The 27,614-nt window shown below is 47.2% G+C and overlaps 1 protein-coding gene across 5 annotated transcripts in view; it reads right to left on the bottom strand.

Annotated features, from left to right (window-relative positions):
- Positions 1 to 4,218: 4,218 nt before the first annotated feature.
- Pcnt (pericentrin) overlaps positions 4,219 to 27,614 on the bottom strand; it is a 100,774-nt gene continuing 77,378 nt past the window's right edge. For 3 of the 5 annotated variants that reach the window (XM_013505781.1, XM_013505784.1, XM_013505789.1), the window contains 10 exons: positions 26,995 to 27,426; positions 23,269 to 23,498; positions 22,275 to 22,377; positions 20,549 to 20,722; positions 9,255 to 9,374; positions 8,300 to 8,529; positions 6,808 to 6,887; positions 5,637 to 5,757; positions 4,989 to 5,116; positions 4,239 to 4,648 (listed from right to left, as the gene is read on the bottom strand). In XM_013505781.1, coding sequence (XP_013361235.1) covers positions 4,605 to 4,648; positions 4,989 to 5,116; positions 5,637 to 5,757; positions 6,808 to 6,887; positions 8,300 to 8,529; positions 9,255 to 9,374; positions 20,549 to 20,722; positions 22,275 to 22,377; positions 23,269 to 23,498; positions 26,995 to 27,426 — 1,662 coding nt within the window. In that variant the 3' untranslated portion in view covers positions 4,239 to 4,604. Of the gene's footprint in view, positions 4,649 to 4,988; positions 5,117 to 5,636; positions 5,758 to 6,807; positions 6,888 to 8,299; positions 8,530 to 9,254; positions 9,375 to 20,548; positions 20,723 to 22,274; positions 22,378 to 23,268; positions 23,499 to 26,994; positions 27,427 to 27,614 lie in introns of all 5 variants that reach the window. The other 2 variants (XM_013505798.1, XM_013505794.1) reach the window with 2 other exon arrangements.

Raw genomic sequence — 27,614 nt, 5'->3', positions numbered from 1 at the left:
AAGAGAGAATTAAGATATGTACATGTACATACCAAGTCTCCACAAGGAGTGTAATCATCATGTACTGCAAACGTGTATTTAAAAAAGGAGCAAGTGAGCAAGAGAAAAGAGAGGAGAAAGACACTAATCCTTGTGATCTTTTTCTTGACAGCTGGATAGCTTTTCCCCCCTGCATACAAATATTTAGGGATCAGTAACTGTTCTTTGCACATGAGATAGACCACCTGATGTACCAGCAAAAGTTTTGCCAACTTGAATCTTGTGAACCCAACCCCTAATTAAACCTGCTGTAATGTAGCAACTGCCTATTGCTGGCTGATGCCAACATCCTGTGTAGCTCTGCCCATAGAGCGCACCTGTGCTTTGCTTCTGTCAGCCGGTCACAGGGAACTTTCCATGGGGTCACAGATAAGGACTGAGGAGACTGAAGCAGCAGTAGCACAACCAAGAGTGCCACAACTCGTTTACTTAGGCCTTCCAAATCTCTCAGCAGTTTTGTATATACTCTCTCTAGTTCTGATGTAATGGTGCAGTTTACATCCTCATTTGATGCATTTTCGGGTAGGCTGTCTCCTCACATAGTCAGCCTTCGAATTCATTGCGTTATAATAGGATCAACTCTTGGTATGGGCCCAGAAGCAAGGGAGGTGATAATGATGGATTTTGAGAATCATCTTTTTGTGAGGCAAGTGTACCAGATGCAGGATTTGTAGTCTGGCTCTCATCAGTTTTCTTGTTGCCAATTACTAAAGAGCATCAGCTTAGCTTCGTCTAGCAGAGCCAGCAGCATGTCTTGACTACTTAGACCTACCATTTTGTCCACTACATTAAGGAGATCATGGAGGACAGTGAGCACCTACATTCGTAAGATGTGCTAGATGTATGCAGATAAATTCCATGAAAAATTGGGCCTGCCACTTTAGCAAAGTTTCTGGGGATCAAGGAGTTCATGGAATATCACATTCCTTCTACAATGAAAAGCCCTGTACTCCCTACAATCAAGAGACACAAGGGTCAGTTTATTTGGGTTTTAAAGACCACATATACAATATATGGATGTGCTACTCTAGGCTATTAATTTTAAGTGGGAACTGGACCATAAAAGACCTGCAGCTTTGGTGCAAGCTGTCTTGCTCCTCAAACCTGTGGCTTAGCAATTTCAAGTGCCTAAAATGCCTTTGTAATTAGGATGACTGAATGGGGTCCCGTAAGGCAGATCCCCTAGGGTTGTTTTTTTTTTTTTTTTTTTTTTTAATTACCACCTTCTTTCTGCTAATCATTCTATTTGAAAAGCAACATCTGGGGACCAGGGACATAGCTCAGCAGTATGGCACCTGCCTGGCAAGCACAAGGTCCTGAGCTTGATTCCCGGTACCAAAAAAGAAAAGCAACATCTGACTTGCTCCTGAGTCCTGTCAGAGAATAGACACCCATGGACACCAATTAATAGGCAGATTAATGTCCATTATGTCCTGGGTGCTGTATGATCAGCAAGACATCAAGGGTGCAAGTACAGTAAGCCCTCATCCCGTGGAGTGCTGCTTATGTGTGGTGTGATATACTCTGCCCCTAGGTCCTCTCACATGGTATCATCTTATGACAAGCCATTTCAGTCACGTGGCCAAAATTTAATCATTCTCAACTATGTAATGGAACTTTGATGTAAGAACTCTTGAGCAGTGAAGTTCAGGAAGTTTTCAGTTTGGTAAGCACAAGTGAGTGCTGATCAGTGGTGTGCCTGGAGGGGGCAGAAACCCGTACCTGTGCTACATGTCTTCCATTTGGCTGTTCTTGGACTGTATCCTTTATAATAAACTGGTAATTCTAAATAGAGCACCTTCCTGAATCATTTTAGGAAATTACCAAACCAGAGATGGAGGCAGTAAGGAACTCCAGGTCTGTAGTTAGCTGGGAGGATTATGGGTAGCCAGGTGTGACCATTAATCCTATGTCAGCATGACTGGATTAAGAAAACCACAGCAGACTAGTAAAACACACTGTTACATGTCTGGATTGGTCAGAGAGACATAGTGCACTGTCACGGGTCTGGATTGGTCCTGGAGGCATGACCTTGGGTGCTACACACGGTCCCCTTCCCCTTCCTCTCTGCATGTTCCCCTACTCGGCTTTCAGGTGCCACACACTAAGCATTTTTGCTCAGCCATGCCCTTTCACTGTTTCTGCCTTGAAGTCACCCAAGCATGGGCTCAGCCTCCTGAAACTGTGAGCCAAGTTAAACCTCAATTGTGGTTGTTGGTTATTGGGTTACAGTGACAAGGAAGCTGATGAATACACCTGGGGACCCCACTGTGGCTGCCCTCTGAAGCACAGGTAGTTTCATGGGACTCAAGTCTCTATCCCTTGGGTCTGTGTTAACTCTAAGTATGTAAGAATTGAACTGTGGAACACACAGCTGGTGGCTGCCGAGTAGCAGTGTAAAAGGAAACTAGTCTGAGACAAGACTCAACCAGACTCACCATCATTGCTTCTAACCAGAAAATCTTTTTCATGGCAAGTGTGGCCCTAGGCATCCGACCATGGAATGCCTGGTCTTCCAAAAACTCCCTCACTCAGAAATGGCTTGTCAAGTGGGTGGCGAGCAGTAGAAGAACGCGCTCTGTTAGCAGGAGGCGGTGTGTGTTTTGAGTTGGCACTTCTCCCACACCCAGCATATATCAGCCAGGAACCCAGGGGCTACAAGTTGAGTTCCCTGGAGGAACTTCAGCTTTCCACCATGACACTGTGCTATGCTGTCCTAAGGGAGGACTACTGCCGCCAGACAGGACCACGCACGTGCTGAACTAGCAGCTGAGACCATGGTCTGAACTGGTGAGCAGGGCTGCGGTCTAGTACCGGCCCATGCTATTAATTCCAGGGGAAAATAGATGGCTGGTACACAATGAGAAGGAAGTCTAATCCAGTGCCTGCTGGGCACCACGTGGTGCTCAGCACACTTAACCGTCAAAGAAGAAAAAGGCCTCTGAAGGGAAGGCACTGACTGTAGTCTGCCTTCAGGAGGGAAAAGCATGGGTCACTTAACCAGGCCAGGTGCTAATTGAGTACTAGAAAACCAAGACTAGGTGAAGGAAAGATGATAAACACAATCCTGTACCTTCACTCATTATAGAAACAAGGACTGGATCAACTTTTGTGTGTGCATGGAGTACTTCCGTGTCCCTTCCGTTTTCCACAGTGGGCTGACCAGTTCAGTCACCAACTAACTCGTAACTGGCCTGATCCAGTCCTGGTCTACTGCCACAGACATCTCACAGTCGTGGAGAGGATACAGCATCTTCTTTCTCATGGAAGAGATAAACATGCTCTTATTGGCAAGGTGCCTCGGCCTCTATCCTAGTGATGAAAAGCAGATGAAGGTCGAGAATACACACAGAAAGCCAAAAAGGTGGACCGTGATGGCCACCTGCTGTGTGCCTCAGTCACATCTGGTCCTCCCTGCTTTGTGCAAGACGTGGACACTGCAAGGCACCTGTCCCAAGCTCCCTTGTCTGCCTCTGGCAACACAAAGGCAGGAGGGCAGACAGGCATTTTTCTATCTTTCATAGAGGGTGGGGCAGCATCACCAGCGGCTGATGTGTCTCCTCTGGACCCATTTACCAGAGGGACTTCTGGGACTGGCCCTTGAGTCCAAAGAACAATTACATTGTTCTAGCATCAAGATGACAACTTCCGCAGTGGATCCTCTCTGGACCACTTTACCTCATTATCAGAAGAGTCCAGTCCTTCCATTCAATTCCCTTTCTTCAAAAACCCAAAGTGGTTTCTGTTTTCCAGCTTGCATTCTCCTGGGCCAAACTGTAGTTGGTCATGATGTTTTTTTCTCTATCTTTCATTATGAAAACTTTCAAACAATAACCATCTACTTGCTAACTAGATTTACTTTAAAAAAAAAAAAAAAGCCTTACTAAATCCGTACACGTGTGAATGTGTGTGTATCACTAAGTGACACACACACACCTGCACAGCACATGTCTGGGTAAAGGGCCCTGGGCTAGATGTCACATGGCGCAAGGACTAGTGAAACACAGAGCCACCACAAGGGCTGCAACTTTCCAAAACAAAATGGAACCAAGTACAGTGGCAGAGTGCACTGCTGCGAGACGGACCGAGGGTTACCGGAAACTGCTGCTTAGAGAAGTCTGACATAAATTCTAAGTTTTATTTTACTTTTCTACCTATGAGAAGAATAAACTGCATGAGTTAAAACCAACACAAGGCTGTTCACGACTGAACAGTGTTTATTTTATTCCTTCCTTCCTGAATGTGTTTTAAAACTTCATTTTTAAGTGAAGTTCCCATCCGACACTTTAACAGACAAAAGAAAGCCACGCCATCTTGTTCCCTGGAGGAGGCAGAGGCTCCACAGTCAGGCACAGAAGAGTCGAGCAGCTGTTGGGTACTGAAGTCACAGAAAAATGCTCCATTTGGCTTTGCACACTTCGTAGAAGCAAGAATACTGGGTGGCACTTGGGGAATGGCACCGTGGGCACATGAAGAGCACCCCATGCCACACCCCCTGCTTTCCTTGGGAAAAACAGCATTTCCTCAAACAGAATTGTCATAGTTTAAGAGCCACAAGACTTTATTCATTGTTTAATCTTCTGGCGACAGGATTTCTTGGAAGTAGGATCTAAATGTAATAAAAATAAGGTAGCAATTTGTTATAAGACTTCATACCTTTTAAGAATAATTTTCAAGTGCTATCACTGAATTCATCTAAATTCTGATAAAAATGAATTATAACAGGACAGAAAGGCTCAAACTGACCCAACCCTCCCTGCTGAGTTGTTTATGCCTCTGTGACCCTCTTCACTTCCACTCGTTACTGCAATCCTGTTAACGACAGGTGAGTATAAGGATGGATACTAACCATGACTCAGCTGCAGACCAGCAGTCTTTACTACATTATTTTACATTCTAGAGCACGGTTACACTATTTGAACAAGTAATTCAAGGAGGACTTTTATTACCTGGGGGTGTTCCCCCTAGCCTCTGCTGGATCATTTCTAAATGGTGAATATATTCTGTCAAGGAACGTTCTGGATCTTGAGAAGCATTCAGGGATCTTTCTAATCTTGAACTTGGGGATGGAGTGGATCTTCAAACAAACCACATCAAAGGGAAAAAAAGAAAACAAACAGTTGAGTCTGATAGATAGTACCATGGTGAGTTAGCAGGCAGAACCATGGGACATGTATCATTTCTAGGGCTGTTTACTTCAAAGTCTTTCTTCTCACAAAAAGCATAGCTTTTTAGAAAGCGCTGCACAGCCAGGCGTGGTGGCGCATGCACAACCGATGCCTGAGTGGGGGAAAAACTTCCCTAGGGAAAAACTCACCAGTGTCCACTCTTCAACTGGCTGCCCTTTCTCAATTCTCCTGCTGGTCCCATTTTCCACTTCCTACCTGACACACTCCCAATCCTCTGCGGGGCCCTTCCCAAAGAGAACCAGACCTGCCAGACCTGAATTGCATGCTATCACTGAATTCGGGTGCCATGGTGTGTACTCTGCCTTGCTCTGGTATGGGTCAAAGCTGGAACCTTCAGCCAGAACCACTGAGGAACCACACGCTGTTGGGAAAGAGCGGCAAAGCTGAAGCAGCTGATTGGCAACTGACCTCTCTCTCCTGCTGGGGATGTGGCGGGCAGAGTCCTTCCTGCGGTGAGAAGGCCCAGCCTGGGTCGGAGGGAACTCTCTGGTTTCCAGCGGAGATAGCTGCTTCTGTGGTACTCGGGGTCCTACCCACAGCATTATTTAACAACCAAAGGAATAGGAAAAGAAATTTAAATTTATGAGCTATTGGGAGTCTAAATGACAATTTCAAAACATATTTAAAGTATCCATGTTCTATTTTGAGTTTTTTTTTTTTTTGGTTTTCTTACAGGGTTTTACTATATAGCCCCGACTGGCCCCAAACTCTTAACCCTCTTACCTGGGCCTCCTCCACGTTGGGATAGCAGGCGTGGGCCACCATGCCTGGCTTACAATATTTTTAAAAGCTTTAGAGAAGTCTGAATTTCATCATCTGTGTTTCACTCACAAGGCTGTGTCCAGACTGCAGTATAAGCAGTGCAGCTCACCCTGCGGAGCCCCAGAGGGTTATGGCTAAAACATGACAGGCTGTCCCACCTCCATCAGCTCTGAGGGGCTCAGGAGGAAGGAGGGGCAGAAGTCCTGGAGAGGACCAAGTGTGGCCTGCAGGGATCAAGCCTTCTTCATGGCCTGAACTGACAGAGCCACCAGGATGACCGAGGCACCATGGCAGTCAGCAGTGACTCAAGCAGCCCTGGGGGCCATGGCTTGCTGTGTCCTCTGTGCTGAGGAGGAAGGACGTTCATGTCTGCCACCCTAGGGACCAGGACAAGCGCCCAGCAGAATGCCCTGCCTCCCAGTTAGCCCCTCTGCTGTCGGCAAAGCTGCTCCGCAAGTAGTAGTTGGCAGCAGAATGTCAGAGACAAGATCTGGTTGATCAAAACTAAGCAATGGTGCTCTGAAGGGAAGGCATTGAGCACAACCGCAGAGAATAAGAAGACTACCCTATTGCATGCTAGTCCACGGAGACTTGGCATACTCAAGCTAGTGTGGCCTCTGAACCACTCTGAGTAGGCCTGGGTCTGAGCGCTGCCTGTTCTCGTCTGGCCTCTGACAACTCCACTGACTGAATTTACCAGTTCTCCTACTGTGTTTTATTGCATTCCCACTGAGAAATGGCCAAAACACTGTTGAAAATGGTACAAGTAGCAGGAAGAGAGGCTTGCAAGTCACAATGAATGGCAGCTGAGGCCCACCTGGGTGGGGGGCTTTGCCTTGCAGCAGTGGGGCTCTTTTCTGATCTACTTCTTGCCACTTCTTAACCAAAAAACGTAACCTACAAATAAAAGAAACACAGCCCATTTAAAATCAGAGCAAAACATAAATGAACAGAGCAACGGAAATCCCAATGTGACCAAACTACTGAGCGGGACCTGTTTGACTATGGCTCACCCAGCACCCATGCCTGCCAGGTCAGTCAGTGGGCTGCTGAGCTGGTGCCATGTGGAAAGCTACCTGTGCTCACACGTGGTGCAGAAACCTTCCCGCCCCAAGCCTACCACCCTGATGAGGCCACCTGTGACTCCACCGTATACCACCCTGGCTCCACCCTGACCCCAACACAGCTTAGCTCAGGCCTGTCGGACGCCAGTGCATGATCATATGCAGCACCAGTGACCAGTGACAACACACGCTCCCTCTGGCCGCTAACCTCACGCTGTCCCTGATGCCACTTGTGGGTGGTCAAGGCACCTTCCTAGAACAGCTCTCCAAACAGCAGTAGGCCAGCAGCTCCTTCCACATGGTGTGAAAGGGACTGCACATTCCTCCACCCCTCACGGGAACATGAATCACCGTTCGAGTGCAGCTGTGTGTGGGTCTGGCTACCTCTCCCCATCCAGCAACCAAAGCACTTGCTGACAAGAGGCACCCTCCTCACAGGTCAGATGGACAGAAGGTGGGTGCATAATAGATGCCTGTGCTAGGCAGAACTCAGAGGTGTAGGGACCTCTCCCCCAACTACTGTCCAACACTCCAGATGGGCCCAGCCTGGCCTGCGAAGGTGCCTCTGCAGGCATCAGGGAGCAGAGACAGCTGCTCAGTCCTAAGTGGAGCAAATGTTTCAGAAATTTAAAAATTACAAAATTACAAAATGAAATGCAGTCTCAACACTGTTGCTTTTGGAATGATCAGAATTCCCAGTGGCGCCAAGGAGTTGCCTTCCTGCTCCAGAGGAGATCCCTGGGCAAATGGACAAGCAATGTGAACAATGCCTTCCTAGGGAACCAGGCAGGATGAGGTGGGCAGGCAGGGCTCGGGTCACCAGGCACTCGCGCCAGTCAAGTCCCGGGAGTGTGCACAGGCTCAAGACTGGCTGCAACCTCAGGGAGCCACGTACTCTATTATGCACCCCTCCTCATCTGTGATACAACTCTGACAAAAATACTAAAAACCGAAATATGCAAAATAAAATACAGTTTTAAATGTTATCTGATATGCCCATTGGTAGAAAGAATCCCGGCATGAGACCTGTGGAGAGGAGAGATAATCCCTTCTCTGTAATAAAAGGGCATTCTTAAATCTTACAGTCTACAAGGGACACCTGCACACAGTATATCTTAAAGACAAGTATCATCTGTTTTGAAGCTTCAAGCACCATCCAACTTGAGAGAAAACATTGTAAAGTTTCAAGGAATAAAGCCACCTACACACCAAGAGCATGTGATGCCCACTTGGAGCAGCATTTACCTTAATACTGCGATGACCACCCTGACAGCAGTGCGGAACCTTGTGAAAGGACGAGATGTGATTTTCTTATCTGCTTTGGAAGGAAATACCCCCAAATGAGCAATCATGGACAGGGTTTCTTGTTCAGAATCCTGGAATCCACCAATCAACAGTAACAGGTACTTCTTCTGATAAATCAGAGCCTTTCTAAAGCTCTCTGCTCTCAAATAACGAAGATACAGTTTTTCCATCTAAAAAAAAAAGAATCGCAGGAAACAAAGACATGTTGGTGACATACCTTGCAAATACACTTCTACTGCTCTCTTCTACAAAGAGCCAGATGGGCTCCTGCTCTAGCATTTCATTACAGAGGCCAGCTCCAACCAGCACCTGCAGCCAGCAACCACCCTGGGATTGACTGCCCTCCCTTGTGCTTATCACCCGCTTCCCAGGGGTCATCATATGGAGCCCAGGGAAGGATCTGTGAACTTCCACCTAAGGAAGGCCCAGTGTGAGCAGGGGTGGCGGTCTCATCCTGGGTTCAATGGTTGATCTGGGCGGGGACAACTGTGTGAAGCCCGGAAGCTCACACAGCATCAGTGGAGGAACCCTGTTGATCACTGTCTCCTCTAGTCTCCTTTGGCGCTACACTCAAAAGCCATGTCAACGGCAGTTTTCTCAGTGGTAACGGGAGGTTTCCAAGTGGCAGGGTCACTGCTTAAAAGCACAGACAGTGTCTGTGTACCACCAAACCAGGTTTCAGATGGAAGTTGCTAACTTCCTGTCTTTGTAGGGACCTGACTGCTAGACCAGAGTCAGAGGCATGCCTTGGGTCTGTGCTGGCAGTTACACCCAGACAATGAGAATCTCACAGTCAGGAAAATGCTTTTGCCTATAATGAACCAACTCAGAATTTAAAAACCACCACGGACACTTTGTATCCCCACACCCACGTGGGCCTTGGGCTGAGGCTTACTTTGATGTTGCAGGTATATGCTTCCTCACTTGCAGCCAGTGTGGGCCGTCCAGAGTCTGAGTGTCCAGGCGAACGCTGTGAAATGGTTCCATCCTGCTTCCACGCAGGCCTGCCCGACCTCTGTAATGAACACAGCACCATCTACAGAGCTGTTTTAAGTAGGCAGGTCTGCAGAAATGTGACCTAGAGCAGAGTAAGCCAGGAGGCCATCACGCAGCCTGAGGGAGGTCAGCTCAAACACCTCACTTCTTCTCCACTGCTCCTAGGAGGGACCTGCCATGAGGCTTGGGTAGGGCGGGCTGGGAGTCTGTGTAGGGCCCAGCACACATGTCCCAGACACCAGGGTTGAGCTGAAGTTGCACGAATGCAGATGAGCGCCATGCATGTGTCCTTCCTCACCTTCAGCATCTCTTCAGTGGTGCCAGGTTATGTGATGTTATCGGATAGTTAACATTTACACAATAGTTAGTGCCCACCATTTACTGAAGTCTAACTGCATAAAAGGTACATTTTAGTAAAAACAAAACAAAACAAAACCCTGAGTATCTGTCAATAACCCATATTCAGAGCTCTAAGCTTTAAACTCCTTCACATCCTCTGGTCCTGGGAATGCTAGCTGTGGTCCACACACAGCCTACTGCAATGCCTCAAACACACACATGAAAGCTGAGCATGACCAGAACCACTCACCATACAGAGGGTCTCCAGGGCACCACTGGGAAGTGCACACTGGGAAGATGAGCCTGTGGTCAGGGACCTGCATCCAGTCTCTGGCACCTAGGGCTGGTGGAGCCAGGACCGCCTCAGGGAAGGGCAGAAGCCAATGCCTGTTGAGCCCAGGCAGCCCCGAGGAGACAGAGGGAAGGACTGATTTGACTAAGTGCAGCCTAGCATTTCTTGAAAGAACCAGGCTGGCAACTTGAATCATCTCTTTTTTTGTTTTGTTCTTTTTCCAGTACTGGGAATCGAACTCACAACGTCGCGCTTGCCAGGCAGGCACTGTGCCACTGAGCTAAATTCCTAGCACCAATTTGAATCATCTTGAACATAAAGGAGAAGGTGCTCCAGCTCACTCACAGACCACCTTCAATTTATTCATTAAAGATATCTAGCTGAGCATGGTGGCACATGCCAGTGATCCCAGGTACTTGGGAGGCTGAGGCAAGAGGATCACAAGTTCAAAGACCAGCCTGGAAATCTGTGGATAAGTCTAGAGAGGAATATTTAGCAGTAAATAGTTATATGTGAAAGAAGTAGCATGTTAGTAATTTAAGCTTCGATTTTAACAAACTACAGAAAAGGAGCAAATTAAACCCAAAGTAAGGGGATAGAGAAATAAAAAGTTATTGGCACATCCAAAATAGCCGTGAGAAATTCTGCCCACTTTTCTGTGCCTCTCTGTATATAAAACAAAAAGATAGGAATGTCAGGCCTGACCTGAGAAAGACCTTCTCAAAAAACATGCTGCCCTCTGAAAATAAGACTCCACAAAAAGGACCAGGCTGTACTCAACAAGATTTCAGCCTGCCTATATCTACACAGAATTAAATCCAGCCTGTCTTAGTCACTTTCCTCTCATTGCTGAGACAAAATACCTGACACCCAAAATTAAGAAGGAAAGGTTTATTTAGCTCACAATTTGTGGAGGTTTCAGTCCATAATCAGTGGCTCCAAGGCAGGGTGGCATGGCACAGGGGCAACAGTTTAAGGCAGCAGAAGACAGCAAAAGCAGCAAGAGCACAAGGGGTGTCAGGCGGAGAACAAGCCTTTTTTTCCTCCCTCATATTATAAAGCAGGCTCACACCATCTCCATACCCTCCTCTTGCACAGGAGGGGGACGTTTACAAAGTGAGGACCCTGGCAGGATGAACGGCAAAACTTCTCAAGTTGACACAATGTATCAACCATCACCCTACCTTTTCCTCACCTGAGCCTGTCTGTTGTTTTTCTCATTCAATGCCTTTAACACTGGTGTGTGAAACCCGAGGTGGGGGCTCTCTTTAGGGCTCTCTTTAGTCTTCCACCCTATCTCGAGCCTTTTCCCACTGAGGCCAACCAGTGACATTGGTTCCCCGACCTTGCTCTAGTGCTCCACATAGCTTCCCATCTCCCACCACGCTGACAATTCAAAACTGGTAAGCAAGACTGGGGATAGAGCTCAGTGGCATAAATGCCTGCCTGGCAAGTGCAAGGTCTGAGTTCCATTCCCGGTACCAAAACACAACAAAAACAAAAAAAATTAAACAAACAAACTGGTAAGCTCTCTCTCCCCTCTCCAAGTTTCTAACATTCTCTGCACCTTCAAGACCCAATCCCCTGCTGCTGCTGGTGCCACCCACCCACTGCTCCCTTGTCCTGTGCCTTTAACCCTTTCTGAGCCTTTAAGACCTTCTCCCTTTCCATTACCCCTGCTGCTCCCTACTTCTGCTCTTTCTTCCCGCATCCCTCCCTGGGACAAGGAGAGACTTGCCCTGTTTTCCGTGTCTGTAAACTTAGCACTGGTCATGGACACTTCCCAGAGAGACTGGCTCCCCTTGGGAATCAACCGATTCCAGCGACAGCTTCCTTGATCACTTACCCATGCTCTGCTAAGGCCCTGAATCCCAACCGAGAAGTCCACTGGGGCCCTGCTGTGGCTTGTTTTGCCACATCAGGCATGACAGTTAACTCTCTCTGCTCTCCATGGGGAAGCTTCCTCCTTCTGTTCCCCTTTGCTCCCCCTTGGCCTGTCTCTTAAAAAACCCAAAACCTCTCCAAGCTCTACCCCAACCTGAAGCCCAAGCATGTAATATTCTTCTGCAATACCAAATGGCCACAGTAAAAACTAGACAACGGCTCCTCCTGGCCAGAAAATGGCACTTTTGATTTCTCTGTTCTGCAGGACTGAGATGATTACTGCCAGAAGTGGAGCAAATGGTCAGAATTAGCTTACGTTTGGGCATTTTTTTTTTTTTTTCTTTTGAGACAGGGTCATATTGTATAGCTTAGACTGGCCTTAAACTCCCTATGTAGCCCAGGCTGGCCTCAAACTCACAGTAATCCTCCTGCCTCAGCCTCCTGAGCACTGGGATTATAGGTGTACGCCACCACACTTAGCCTCAGGTGTTCTTTACACTCCACAATATTCCCACTTTGTGCGCCTCACGGGATCCTTCTCAAATCCTTCTTTCCTTCCCATCCACACCCACTTCACCAGACACAGTCTCCTCTCTGACAACAGATCCAACTGATCTTCTCCCTTGGCAGGGCCTGGCTCCCTGCTGTTGCTGCAGCCACTCCTTCACTGCTTCTGGAACCTCCTGCTGCTGCAGCAACTTCTCCTCCCCCAGAACTTTCTGCTGCAGCCGCTGCCCCCACCCCACCTTGGCCTCTTGTCAATCCAGTGACTGTTCCACGTACCCAGAGCTTCCCTTTGACTTTAGTCCTCCTCCATATGCTACACCCAACCCCACTCCACCCCATATCTGATCTGGATTGCAACTTGGCATCAAAACCTTGCCCCCGCCCCAAATTCCCACTCTGTGAGATGGTGGGGCAGAGGGAATGGTTAGAGTTCATGTTTCTTTCTCTCTGACAGACCTCTCCCAAATTAACCGGCATCTGCACTCCTTCTCAGATCCCACCCAATGTATACAGGAGTTTCAATACCTCAGTCATATAACCTAACCTGGACTGATTTAAATGTGGTCCTTGGCTCCAGCCTCTCTTCAGAAGAGCAGGAACGAGTGATCTCCCTGGCCCAGTCCTAAGGGGATGAATAGCACCTCCTTCCAGCCGACCTTCCGGGAGGTACTGCAGCTGTCCCCTGGGAGAACCTAAACTGCAATTACCAGGCAGAATCTGAGGACACAGCAAACCAAGACTTAGCAGACGGACTTCACAGGGAGGCCCCATAAGACAGCTATTTTTGGTAAGTTACAGGAAACCATTCAGAACAGGGATGAAAACCCAGCTCAGTTTAGGGTTCGCCTGGCTGCTGCCCTGAGTTGACACACAGCATTAGACCCAGAAAGGCCAGAACTACTTATCCTAAAGATGCATTCATTTCATTACCCAATCAGGACCAGACATTTGTAAAAAAAAAAAAATTACAGTAGCTAGAGGCTGGCCCTCAGACCCCACAACAGGAGATTATCAATTTGGCTTTCAGAGTTTTCAGTAATAGAGATGAAAGTGCTCAAAAACAGTACATTGCTGAGCTGCAGATGTTAGCTTCCGTTGTAAGAAACCCTCAGGCTGGAACAGACTCCCAGCCAGTGGCTCAAAGCATTTTTAAGGTCTCTTTCACCAAGGGCGTCCCTCCAGGACCGTGCTTCAGTGCCACCAGAACAGTCACTGGGCTAGGTGATGCCCACAGCCTAAGTTGTGTCCCTGCTGTGGGGGTCCCCATTGGAAGCTGGATTGCCCAATGCTGGCAGCTGCCCCTGCCACCTCTGGGCTACAGCCTCAGGACCCGATGACCAACTCCTTCCCAGACTTCTCAGCCTGGTCACTGAAGACTGACTACACCCAAAACCCATGAAGGCTCCCTGGAACATTGTGGATGCTGAGCTTCAGGTAACTCTGATGGTCGAGGGTAAGTCCATCTCACTTTTAATTGGCATGGGCACATGTCACTCCACTTTGCCTTCTTTCCAAGGACCAAACTCCTTGGTGCCAATTACTGTTGTGGGCATTAATGGTAACGTCTCCAGACCCTCAAAAACTCCCCCAGTCCGGTGCCAACTGGGTCAATACCTTTCCCCACATTTTTAGTTATCCCTACCTGTCCATTTCCCTTTTAGGGTGAGACATCTTATCTAAATTGTCAGCTACTCTGACCATCCTTGGGACACAACCATCCCTTCCAGCCATCCTGATGACTCCTTCCCCGCCCCCATCACCAGAGTCTGGGACACTGCCACTCCTCCCTGGTTTCACTCCTGCAACCACTTAATATCCCTCTCAAGACCAACCGCCCTGTCTTGTCCCCAAACAAGACCTCATTTCTGACCCAGCTTTATGGGGACTACAACCTATTATTTCTCGCCTACTGCGACATGGTCTTTTAATTTCTGTCAACTCCCCTTTCAACACCCCCATCCGGTACACAAGGCAAACCGCTCTTACAGGCTGCAAGATCTCTTCACTATCAATCAAGACTGCCCTTCTCATATACCCTGTGGTGCCAAACTCCTACACCCTTCTCTTCTCCACCTACCACTCAGTACTGTCCCAGATTTAAAAGATGCCCTTTTCACTATTCCCCCGAAGCCCTCCTCACAGCCTCTCTTCACCTTTACCTGGACCCTGACACTTGTCAGTCAAATCAGCTGACCTGGACTGTCTGGCCACAGGGTTTCAGGGCAGTCTCCGCTACTTTGGTCAAGCCCTTGCCTGTGATTTGCTCTCCTTTTACTCCTCCTCCTCTCATCTCATGGAGTATGACCATGTGCTCTGCACCCTTCATACAAATTGTCCCATAGAGACACTCTCTCATTACAACATCTGGACTCAAAGGGATACCATGCATCTCTCTCTAAGGCTCAAATCTTTTCCTCATCCATCACCTATCTGGACATCACTCTCCGCAAACACACCTGAGCCCTACCTCCGGACGCATCCACTTGATCTCCCAGTCATTTGGTGGCCTCCACCACCAAGCAACTCTTCTCCTTTCTTGGCATAATATGATACATCCCATTGAACCCTTAGATCACAAGATCTTTCCTCACTCATCTTTTCTGACCTTCAAAGAGCCTCTGTTGCTTCTAGCAATGCTCAATCATTAGACATGCCTCACTCACCACCCTCTATTCATCTCACAATCTTCAGGGACTCCTGTCTTCCTCCTACCTCTCACACTTTCTCCCCAACCCTCTCCTGCCTTTCCACCCTTCAGCTCACTGGGACAGAGAGAGGCTCGCCCTACTTTCTGTGCCATTTAAACCCAGCACCGGTCACAGAAACACCCTCTGGGAAGAAGTGTCTTCACTTGGTGTTTAGTAACCGTAGAGACAGGGTTGGCCACTCACTCATGATCCCTAACAGCTCTGAGTCTCAACTGGAGATGTCGCTGTGGACCCCGCTGGTACTCTCATTCAGTCACACCAGGCACAACAATTACCTCCCTCTGCCTCTACTCTCCACGGGAAACCCTCCTTCTTCTGTTCCCCCATCCTTCTCCCTAGCCTGTCTCCTCGAAAACCTAAAACCTCCACACCTCCTACTGGCCTCAATCATTCAAAAAGGTAGAGAGAGATAACAGCCTCCTGAAGGCCTACCTTGTTAAGTTCATGTTCCAGCTCCAAAAAGACTGATTTCCCTGCTCCCGACTGTTCTCCTTCAAACTTGAGCTACCCCTGGGAACCTGTGAGATATCGTCCACTTGAGCTTTTATATGGCCGGACCTTTTTCCTTAGGCCAAACCTTAGCCCCAAGGCCAGCCCCACCAAAGACCATCGCCCAGTTCGGCAACAGATCCAAAAGAGATACAGTATGCTGCTAACCCTCTCCGGTCTCCTCCTGACACCCGTCCTCCCTGCATCTATAACACCCCGATGGCTATTCGCCTACAAGACCCTCTCCAGTGGGTTCATCGCTCCTGAATAAAACTGTCCTGGTTGCTCGCCTGACCCCTCCTTGTGGAAATCACAAGTAACCTCTCCTCCGTTACCTCAGCAACCTCACGCTGACCCAAATTCCAGAAGACGCCTGACTGCCCTGCCTCTGCCTATCCTGCTGCTCACATACTTCATTCTGTCTGCCTTGATCTTTCTTGGTTTCACCTTCAGGCCCCCCTTTGAGTCATACCGTATGTTGATAAAAGATCTCTTTTTTCAGGACACTGTGTGACCTCTCTCCAGATGGCATGAAATTATCCCCCTCGTCTCTGTGCATGCTTATCTGGCTAGCCTTCCTGCTCCTTTCGTCATGTCCCACAGTTGTAGCCCCCAACTCCTTGTGGTCCCTGATTATCTCTACAGGACCCTACAGTTAACTCATTCCCTCTTAAACCTGTCCAAACCTTCCCTAGCCAGAGATTTTTGGCTCTGTGTCTCTATGTCTGCAGCCACCTAGGTGGCCACTTCTGTCCCTCCTAAGGTCTGGGTCCTTACTAACCTCACATTCCACCTCCTGTACCATGCTGTCCCCTAAGAACTGTCTCCTAATCAAGGTTTCTGTACCACCCACATGTCCTGCAAGAAAAAGCCATGAGAAAGTGTCCACCTCCCCTGCTCTTTTGTTTATAATAACAAAGACACAGTAATGTCACACCCGATGGGTGAGGCACCATCAGACAGGCACAGCGGGAAATCACAGAAGAACTGAGCCATGTCCCTCTGTACCGCCCCTCCTGAGAATGTGGCCACACTAGAATCTGCCCTGTCTGTTCAGAAAAGCACAACCACACTACCTTAGCCCCCAAATTCCTCAAGACAGCAACCTGCCCCCTGCTTAAATATTTTGTTCTATTCACAATTCCTGCTGATTCTGCTCCTCAAACTGAATTGCGCCCATTCCCACGGGAGTGATTAAACAGCCACAGTTTGTCACCAGAGCCCTCCCTGGTGGTCTCTCTCCCCCCCACACCTTTAACAACTAGCAGTGAAACTGAAAACAAAAATCTAGGGGAAATTTCACTGAAACACAAAAGCTGCTCCTTAGTAGAGGCAATCAAAATTTGTAACACTCTAGTCAAACTGACCAAAACAACCCCTGAAAAACAAGAGTTATAAATCACTAACATACTAACATTGGAAATGGTGGGACTCTGACATAACTAGAAATATATATTGTTCTCTGCCTCAGATACTGACAGAGCTTCTAAGTTCTCTGTCATTTCTTGAGTGACAGGAGCATCTTTGGTTCTACAGAAACACTCAGGATGGTTGCCCAGGGAACCAACCCTGAGATTAGAAGGTTGGAACTTTCAGTCCCACTCCTGATCTACAGAATCAGGGCTGAGCTGATTGCCAGTGGGCCTTCCTAAGGAAGCGTCCATAAAAATTCAAAGGGACAAGTTGCAGAAAACTTCAGGAACACTTTAGGTGTGGAGGGTCCTGGAAGTGGGGCCCAGAGAAGGCACCGTAAGCCCCAACTCTCCTATACTCCTGGCCTGTGCCTCTTGTCTACCAGGCATCCATCTGTGTCTTTGGGGATAGCCTGTGTAATAAACCAGTACATCTTCGTGTTCCCCTGAGCAGCCACTCCAGCAAGCCAATCAGACCAGAGGTGAGGTCATGAAAACACACCTGGGGACTGTCTTGGGACTGAGTCTCATTCTGCAGATCTGCATCATCTTGGGGAGCTGACATCATAACTGAGTTCAGTCATCTGGCACCCAGCTACCTAGCTGGTTGGTGGGAAAACCAACACACTTTGGCAACCAAGAGTGAAGTGGAGTGTGCCTGAGTGATGTGTGTGTGAACATGAAAAATGCTTTTATATTCTTTTGGTTTTTTTCCTATCTCTTTGCAATTAAAGAAAGTGCGCCACCACTGACCTGCAGGCATATGTGCATTCAGGGAGCACCACAACAACCTGACACACAGCCCACAATGAAGGTGAAGCCAAACACGTCTTTAAAAGACACAAAGTACTTTAAACTTACCCAAGAAGAAATAACTTGAATTGTCTTGTAGCTAGCAAAAAATATCACATCTATCATTTAAAATTTTCCAAAAAGAAGACACTAGGCCCAGATGTGTTCCCTGGTGACTTTTAACAAATATTTCAGTAAAATGTACAAATATTTCAGTAAAATGTACATTATCTCTTCCGGAAAACAGCAGGGAGGAAATATTCTCAGCTCATTTTAGGAGCCCATATCAGACAGGCAATATAAGAAAACTCTAGAACCAAAAGTCCTTCTCAATGCTCATATAGAGTGCTCAACAAAATATTAAACCAACCCCAACACAACAGGAGGCTGAAACAGAATGATCACAAGTTCAACCCCAGCCTTAACAAGATCATATTGCCAAAAATAAAAAGGTTGGGGGGCTGGGGATTTAGCTCAGCGGCACAGCGCCTGCCTAGCAAGCATGTGGTTGTGAGTTCGATTCCCGGTACAAGAAAACAAAACAAAATAAAATAAAATAAAAAGGTTGGAATGTAGCTCAGGGTGAAGGCCTCAGTACTTACTTAAATACATAATATATAAAACAATAATACGATAACTAAAATAAACATGATAACTGAGTGGGGCTTTTTCTGGGACTATAAGATACAGTCAATGTACAAAGATCTATACAAACTATTTTATTAACAGACTAAACAATAAAAATGACATGGTCAGAGTAAAAGACACAGCATAGCACAGCACATTTCAGCAGTCACTGATGATTAAAAAAAAAGAAAACCTCAGCAACATTAAAGTAGGAACATAAGGTCTCTTTCTCAAATTGAGTGCTTGGATTATAGGTGTGTGCCACCATGCCCAGCTTCCATTTTTGACTATAATAAATAATGATGCCGTGAAACTTTATGCGTAAGTTTCTATGTAGACATATGTTTTTGCTTCTCTTGGAGAAATACCTGGAGGTAGGACTGCTGGTAATATACTGAGTATTTAACCTTCTGAGGAACTGCCAGACTGTTTTACAAAGCAATAGGGCCATTTCACATTCCCATCCAACTCTTTCCACATCGATCTAGAGTCAAAATAATCCCAATTTAAAAAACCAGCAGGATCCTAAAACTTACATTGAAAGGCAAAAGAACTAAACAGCCAAACAATCTGAAAAACAACCAAAAAGCTGGAGAATTCACACTACCCAATATGAAGATGCAATATAAACATTCGTAACTCAGGCACCTGGTAAATGACAGAGAACTTACAGACCAATTTAGTATCCAGAAGTAATAACTGATGTTGTGATGGATTTTGACCTACATACCAAGACAGTTCAATGACACAGAACAATTAGACATACATATATGTATGATCCTTGCAGACCTTTCAGGCCCCAAACAGAAGTTAATTCAAAAAGGACCACAAACCTGGAAAGTACAATGACAAAAGTCTTGGGATGATCCAGTAAGGACAAATTAACACACTGGAGTTCACGGAAATTAAGAAATTTTTGTATCTCAAAAAAAACTACAGAAAGGAAGAGATCAGCATGGAGTATAGAAAACATTTCACATTTCTCACAAAGGAGTTGTATCCAGAATATATAAAACAATTGCCCCAAATTTCCCAAAACTCAAGAGGATGAAAATAAAAAATCCAATTCAAAAACAGGCAAAAGATCTTAACAGATACTATACCAAAAAAAAAAAGATACACAGCAGAAAATATGAAAAGACGCCCAAAAGTTTGAGTCATCAGGGAGAGGTGCGTTATAAGAACACCAAGACACCACATTACCTGTCATCGTCCCTGGGAGCCTCTGCCTGGTGGAAGGACAAGCACAGACCCCTCCCGGTGTTTTCACCAGAGACAAAACCCACATCCATGCATAGCCCTGTGTACTCTGTTGCAAAATTTGCAACAATCAAAAGCTGAAAACAACCCACACATCCTCCAGTGGCCTGTCTACCCTATGAAATACCACTTAGAAGTGAAAGGGCCCATCCAAGAGGACATCAACAACCAACGGAGAGTGGAAGTGGCCCTTTCAGAGAGCCACATGCTCCTCGGTTTCCCTATACGATGTCCGACATTCAGGAAGGGGCCTAGGTCAAGGGTACAGACTTCGCTGTGGGAGCCTACAGCTATGTTCCTTCGGGGGCCAGCCTTGGTCTCTATTTGTAATGGTGGTCATAAAGTTACATGAATGTACATGTGTGAAACTTGCAAGACATCATGCCAAAAAACAGCTATTTTTACTGCATATAAATTTGAAAATAAATTTTTAAAAGTCTTCACTATAAAAAAGTAAAGCAAATCACAAACAAAAAACACCTAACTATATCACACCATCCTATCAGAAAATATGTAAATCATTTTAAGAGCCAAATAAAAATCTAATTTGGACAGATAACCATATTCTTAGTTTCCTTTTATGAACATGAACAAATTCTAAGCAGAGGCCAGGATTACATGGGATATGCACGTGCATGTTTGTGACTAAAGGAGAAATGTCCCTGCTATGATGTTAAAACATTCTGGGCTGGGTGCAGAGTCGTGCACATAATCCAGGCAATGCAAACAAACATTACAGAACACTGAGCAAGACTTCACGCTAGAAGGGACAGAGCCTACAGGGGCCAGACAGGGACAGAGACCACACATGCCAGGACTAGGAAAGAACCTAACAGAAAGCAGAGTCTGGGGCTAAGACAGGAGGAAGGGCATGGACACTCACACTCAGGGTGCAGCCCTTCTGCACATGGTGCCTCAGGGTCTTCTCGAGCCTGGACACGGCCCTGCACAGCTCTGCCTTCTCCTGGGTCACAGTGCTGATGGCTTCCGTGAGAGAATCATTGTCTCTCAACAGCACATCCACAAGCTGCACTTGTAGCTCTGCTGCCATTTTTTTCTTGAAAAACAGAAAACAAATTTATAAAATATTTTTTGTTAGCCAGGCACATTGGTATACACCTGCAATCCCAGGTACTGAGGAAGCTGAGGCAGGAGAAACTTGAAATCAAGACCAGACTAAGCATCTTAGTGAGAGTATGTCTCAAAATAATAAAGGGCTGAACTTATAGCTCAATGGCAGACCACTGACCTAGCACGTACAAGGCCCTGAGTTCAATCCTCAGTACTGCCAAAAAAACAAAAATAGTTTTTTGTTGTGGCTGTAAAATGGCAGGCATATTACTGTATGTAACTGTCATTGGTTATTTTCGGTACTTATAAACATGTCTAGAATTGGACAGTTGTAGAGTTGGGTGTAGCTAGGTTATCTACAGGACAGGAAGTAATAAAATCATGAAGTCACATTTCTTTTCAGTCCTCTATAAAATACTTTGTACAGAACTGAACTATGTGAACAGTACAGGCCTGTTACGACAAGCAAACCTTTTGGTTGTTCTAATAGGACCATACACAGAGGTACCACAGAGGTGGTAACATCCTAAGGGGTCCCTTAAGACAGGCAAAGGGGCCAGAATATAGCTCAGTGGCATCAGGGCCTACCTGGTAGGCACAAGGTCCTGAGTTTGATTCCCAGTACAAAAAACAAACAAACAAACAAACAGGCAGAAGGATCATAAGATTAGCCCCAGCCTGGGTAACACAGTGACTTAGTGAGATCCTGTCTCAAAATAAAGAATAAAAAGGGCTAAGGATGTAGCTCAGTGCAAAGGCTTTGGGTTCAACCCCCTAGTATTGGCAAAAAAATAAGGCCCATTAGCTCCATAATCAGAATATTCGGCCCACCTAGGGACAGCCAAAGCTCACCAGTGACCCACAGCAAGAGGGAATGGACACATACCAGATAACCTCAGCAGGCAGGGTCAGAGGGCAAGGAGGAGGCAGCAAGCATTGCAGGTTCCCTGCCACCAGACCCAAAACCATGTGGAGCACCATGATCTACCATGATTTCTTAAGTGCCACAGAACATTAGGCAGTGCTCAGGCCCACAGCCAGGACCCGTGAACTCCTCCAGTGACAGCTCATGGGGAGCTCAGAGCTCCCAGGGGCTTGGGTTTTCATTTCCCGCTGCAGCTCTCAGGAAGACAGACATCCATCAGTGGGGCGAGAGGCTTCCTAGGGTGTCTGCCCCCAGCAGAACTGAGCTTCCCCCCACCCAGACCCACAGCCCCAAGGTGGCTCCAGCCGTGTCCAGACAGCCACACAGCCTTATGGGTAGCACATTCAAACCCGGAAGATGGTGCACTACGCACCAGAGGGCATCTAGCACCCATGTCACAGAGGGCAGAGGACTGCTCACCCAGGTGGCAAACTCAGTAAGGGAAGGAGGAATCACCAACCAACACTAAAAATGAAACTGCAAAGCTGTCCCGAAGTCTCTCTAGACAGTGAGCCTCAGCCCCATCTGTCAGGGCAGGGCAGGCCCAGAGAAGGTGCAGAGGGCGGAAGGAACTCTCAGGATGAAAGATGCTCTGTTCCCTCTCCAGCCATACCTGGGAAGAGGTAGACATGCTCAGTTCCGACTTCAGCCCCTGCAATGTTTGCACTAAAGATGACACAGCCTTCTCACTGGATAATGTCCAGTCATTAAGTGTCCTGTAAAGACAAATGAGCATTCAGAAGGTTCATACATATTCCGAATGACTGTCACCCTAAGCTATGCAAGAATGCTCTGCTGCAGAGACAGAGACAGCGAGCAGCTGTGCTTCTGTGCATCATCCCTCTGGCCACTGGCAAACCTCTTCGTTCTGCCGGGAAGCCCTCTTCTGACTGTGGCTGAGGGCAGCAGGGCCTGCTGGGGAAAGGGGTGAAGACTGACTGAAGGGTGGCCCCCACATGCCCACACCCCAACACTGCTGCTTTCTGTGTTCTAAATAAAACCACTCAGAAACTATGCTGCTACAGAATCAAACTCAATTTCTGTGCACAAAAAGGCAAACAACAACACTGATTTTTCTACAAAGCGTGGTGGGCACAACCCCTTAACAGGTGAGTCTGGTCCCAGCTGTGAAGCCCCAAAGGCTTCAGGGTAACACAGACACGGCAACCTAGCCTTGGTGGGCACAGGCAGGATAGGCGTGACACTGAGGGGCACCTGAGTCCAGAGCTCTGGGTGTGAAGGAAAGAACCGATCTAGACAGAAGCTGGAAGCTCACAGTCAAAAGTACGGTAGCAGTAATAGAATGTAGAAAATGGAGTTTTGTCAGGATCTTTCAGGGAATTCAGGCCCATTAATTCATCCAAACTTACGGGAGGGGAAGATTGTCAGCTCATTAAAACATGGTCCTGAAGTCAAAGACCCAAAACTTCAGAACTTCCTAAGAGATCCTGTCTCAACATTTTAAAAAAAGGGCTGACAGGCAGCATTAGAGCCTGCCTAGCACGTGCGAGGCCCTGGATTCAACCCTCAGCACCACGCACACAAAACAATCAAGATGGACTGCGCGGGCAGGGTACTAGCTGGTGCCAGGCAGCACAGGCCCACACCTGTCCATGGTGCGGCTGACAAGGCTGGTCAGGAGTCCGGCCACACACAGCAGCTGCTGCCGTGTCTTCTCTAGTCCTTGCCGCTGTTCCCAGACATTGGCCAGCTCCAGGGAGTCCAGGTGGGGCCCACTGCCCGAGGGGACCTCCACTTTTGACTGCAGTTCTCGCACCATCTGCTGAAGCTGTTCAATCTTATGCTCATCACGCTGGCGCTGTAATTCTAATTCTCGCTGTCAGTAAATGGCAAAAAACACAGAGAAGGCTTTGTGTGAGTTTTCTAAAGCCACCATTCAGCTAGAGGCCCACTGTGCAGCAGTGTACAGGGGAGGCCCCTCTGTGGACCAGAAAGGGCACATGGCAGATGGCCACACTCTGCTTTTGGTCCTCCCCAGGACCCCACCAACTAACCTCAACGTATTCATTCAGCCACAAGAGTCCCATCTTAATCTTCACCACCCACCAGACCCAGGCCAGCCCTTGGGTCTACAAGGGAGCCTACAAAATGGATGTGGCAGGAGTGAGCTCCTCTCACACCTGTACACACATACACATACACACACACATGCAACAAGCCAGCACAGACATGAATAAACACAAACACGTGCACACAAGCAGGCATGCACACGCATAGATCTGGACCTGCTGGAGCAGGATGCGGCCCGGGCTCTGGTTTGCCCTTCTGTGAAGTGGAAGTGAGTTAATCCACTTAGCGCCCCAGCATAACAGAAGTAATGAACCCTGCGCTGGATGCTGCGGAAATGACTGACAGGTGTTTGGACTCCCTGCACGGGCCCAACTCACACCATGCAGGCAGCTCACAGGACTTCCCACAAATGAACAAGGGTGAAAAAGGCAAGAAGAGTTCCAAGACTTAGGTGCAGCAAGCACCACATTGGGACAAGAACCCCAGAACCAGAGTTGAGGCCCACCAAGAGGCTACAGGAGGGTAGCCCCCAGCTCTGCAGTCCATACAGCTGGCAGGAGCCTGGGGCACAGCATGTGACATCAGCATAGTACACACACATTGTTATCCATTCTCTTGGAGAAGAAAGTTAAACTTGTGTAGTTTGGAGTAGGCAACTATGGCCCTGCAAGGACCACTGGAGAAGTTCCAGCAGTCTGGCCAGAGAAAGACGCTGCGGTCCAGGTCACCTGGGCCTGCTGCAAATACCACCAGACTCCCGCACCCTAAAGTCACATCAAGAGCAGTTCCCAGCTCCACACACAAGACATTTTGTCTGTGTTTACTTTCCAGCAATATGGCACCATTTGTTAAATCAAAGGATTTGGCCAGAAACCATGGATACGGCTTGGGAGCTCTTAGGGTAAGAACTATATTGGCTCAGATCCTTTGCCCAGGACACAGGCAGATGCAGTGGCAGCCAGGTGATGAGGATCCCTATGTGACCAAGTGACAGCTGCCTCACAGAGCAGATGGGGATCCGATCCTGCTGGCGAGGCTGTCCTTATCCATCCCCTCAATCTTCCCCATCCATCCAATGTCCTGAGGCCTGGCTCTCCAGGAAAGGCCTCACAGCCTACACGTCCAGACAATGCCCAAGACCTATGCCTTCAACCTCCCCTGCTCTCTATACCTGTAAATGATGCCACTCTGTTTATTATTTCTTGTGATAAAACACTGTAATTATTTTGGAAGTTTCTTAAACAAAAAATAACCTCAGATGTGATACATTTAGTAATCACTACAACATGAGTCCTGAAGGTATCTTGCCACCTAAAGAAAGCCAGTCACATAGGGAACATATTGCAGAGTCCCACTGACTGTGCCCTGAAGAGACAAATCTAGACAGAGGTTACAGCAGGGGCTGCCAGGCTGGGAAAGGGGACAATGAGTACACCTGACAACAGAAAGGACTGCAACTGCAATGACGGGAACCTCCTGCCACGATGGCTGCATCTTCTAGACCACTCTAGACTACTGAACAGCACAATTTAAATTTGGAACTCAATGGTATGGGCATTCCATCCCATAAAGTTACTGAAAATTATCAAGCACATCTCTGATATGAACTTAAAAATACTGTAAAACATCTTGGAATCTAATTTATCCTTGAACTATTTAGAAACCTAGAGTTTTGTTTTTAGAAACAGATGTTCCTCTACTATGTTACTACAGACTAACTCCTCAGAAAGAACAGACCATAGTTTTACTAATCTTTTTATGATTTTATAAAATACAAAGTCAAACAGTGAAGGTGTTTTTTAAAAAGCTTTTGCTTGACATAGAATGCATCTAAAAATCAAAGTCCATCCAAAAAATTACAAAGCGAGAGAACACTTCCCAACCCATCCTTAAGGCCATTGTTACTTGATACAAAAACCAAAGACATCACAAGAACGCACAGGTTCAACAAACACAGATGCAAAATCCTCAACCAAACACTAGCAAACTGAATAGCCAGTGGCCTATCAAGAGAATTCTTTACAATGATCAAGAAGGAATAAAAGAATGTCCACCTGACCAAAGCAACCACAACACTAGACAAATGTCACAGTCTGAAGAGACATTGAGAAACAGTCCACAAAATCTAACATTCTCATGATTTAATTAAGTAATTTTCCAACTGGGTTGGAAAAAAGAAAATGAAACTGGGCTACCTGCAGGTGACACGATTCTATATATGTAGAAAATTCTTCTAAAAACAGTAAAATCTGGGCAAGGGATGTAGCTCCGTGGTAGAGTGCTTGGCTGGTGTGCATGAGACCCTGAATTCAATGCTTGGTACCACAAAGAAAAGAGTGAGAGTATGTGTGTGTTTATATTGGAAACCAATACACACACTCAGCAAGGCTGCACAGTACAAGATCAATACATCGAAACACACTGGTAATAAATAATCTGAAAATAAAATTAAGAAAGCAATTCCATCTGCAATCACATAAAAAAATCATAAAATACACAGGATTGGGGCTGGAGATTTAGCTCAGCGGCACAGCGCCTGCCTGGCAAGCGTGAGGTCGTGAGTTCAATTCCAGTACTGGGGGAAAAAAAAAAAAAAAAAATACACAGGATTAAGTTCCTCAAAAGAAGTGTGGAGCTTTATATTTTAAAAGCTACAAAAGACTTCTGAAGGAAATCAAAGACCTTCATGACCAGAGACAGTGCATGGTCAAGGATGAGAACATTTGCCTTCCTGAGCACAATACTATCCACAGTGCCCTTCAGATCCAACGCAACCCCTATGAAAGTATCAATGGTTTTTTGTGCAACCTTCAAATTTACATGGAATTGCAAGGGGACCAAAGAGCCAAGACAATTTCGAATCATACATCCTAATTAAAACTCACTATAAAGCTATAATAGTCCACACAGTGTGGTACTCTCTCTCTTTCTCTCTCTCACACACACTAAACACACACACACACTAAAGAAACAGAGGGGAGAGGACAGAAGAGCCCCATGTTAACTCTCCTAACACTGCAATTGCTCCTCAGTGATCTTTTAAATTCCATGACCATGAGATGGCTCTCACCAGCTTCTTCTTGTCTCTATTTCTTCTCCTTCTTCAAGTTGACATGGCTCCGCCTGGGCGCTATTCTCCACCTCAACTACTTCTGTCCTCCTTGTGCTTTTTTGCTCACGGGTTCAACTGCTCTAACGCTGCCTGTAATCGAGCTGGTTTCTCCCCGCCTCCCTCCACACAGCATCTCAGCTTGTTTGTGGGTCTGCAGGGTATTCATAGCCAACCCTAAGATGGTACTCACCTCCTTCTCCCTCCCAAGCTCTGCACAGCGCTCCTGAACCTGGGCCTCCAGCTGCTGCTGGGCTTGCAGGGCCTGCTGCTGTGTCACCTGGAGTGTGGCCTGCAGTTCCAGCACTCGGGCCTTTTCTGCCTTTAGCTTCCGTAGTAGGGCATGGTGCGCCTGTGGCTGCTGAGCGCCACGGCTCAGCTGCTCTGTCAGTAGCCGCTCATGCTGCAAGGCCTCTGAGAGCTCCAGCGCGTGGCTCTTCTCAGCCTCCAGGCTCCTCTGGAGCTCAGAGAGCCGGCCCCGCTCCTGTGCGAGCAAGGCCTCGCAGCGCGACTGCTCAATCTGCAGCTCTTGCTGCAGGTTGCCCCTCACTGTCCGCTCATGTTTCAGTGCAACACACAGTTGGTTGTTTTGAGCAAACTGCTTCTCCAAAGAAACTTTTAATTCCTATTTTGGTGGGAAACAAATGGGAAAAGTCAAATACTCAAAAGGAAAGTTTATACAGTAAAAGTTCCTGCCCAGACCTGTTCACATACTCTCACCCAGCGAAGACACCTTCTGGAAATTGTTCTATGGGTAGAAGAATGTACAGGAGCTTTTGTGTTATTTTACCACCCGACTGCACAGAGGAAGAC

Source organism: Chinchilla lanigera, unplaced genomic scaffold (genome assembly GCF_000276665.1).
Source record: "Chinchilla lanigera isolate Chin_1 unplaced genomic scaffold, ChiLan1.0 scaffold00006, whole genome shotgun sequence".
Taxonomy (NCBI): Eukaryota; Metazoa; Chordata; class Mammalia; order Rodentia; family Chinchillidae; genus Chinchilla; species Chinchilla lanigera.
Note: the sequence above shows the minus strand (reverse complement) of the source record. Positions and strands in the feature narration are given on the sequence as shown.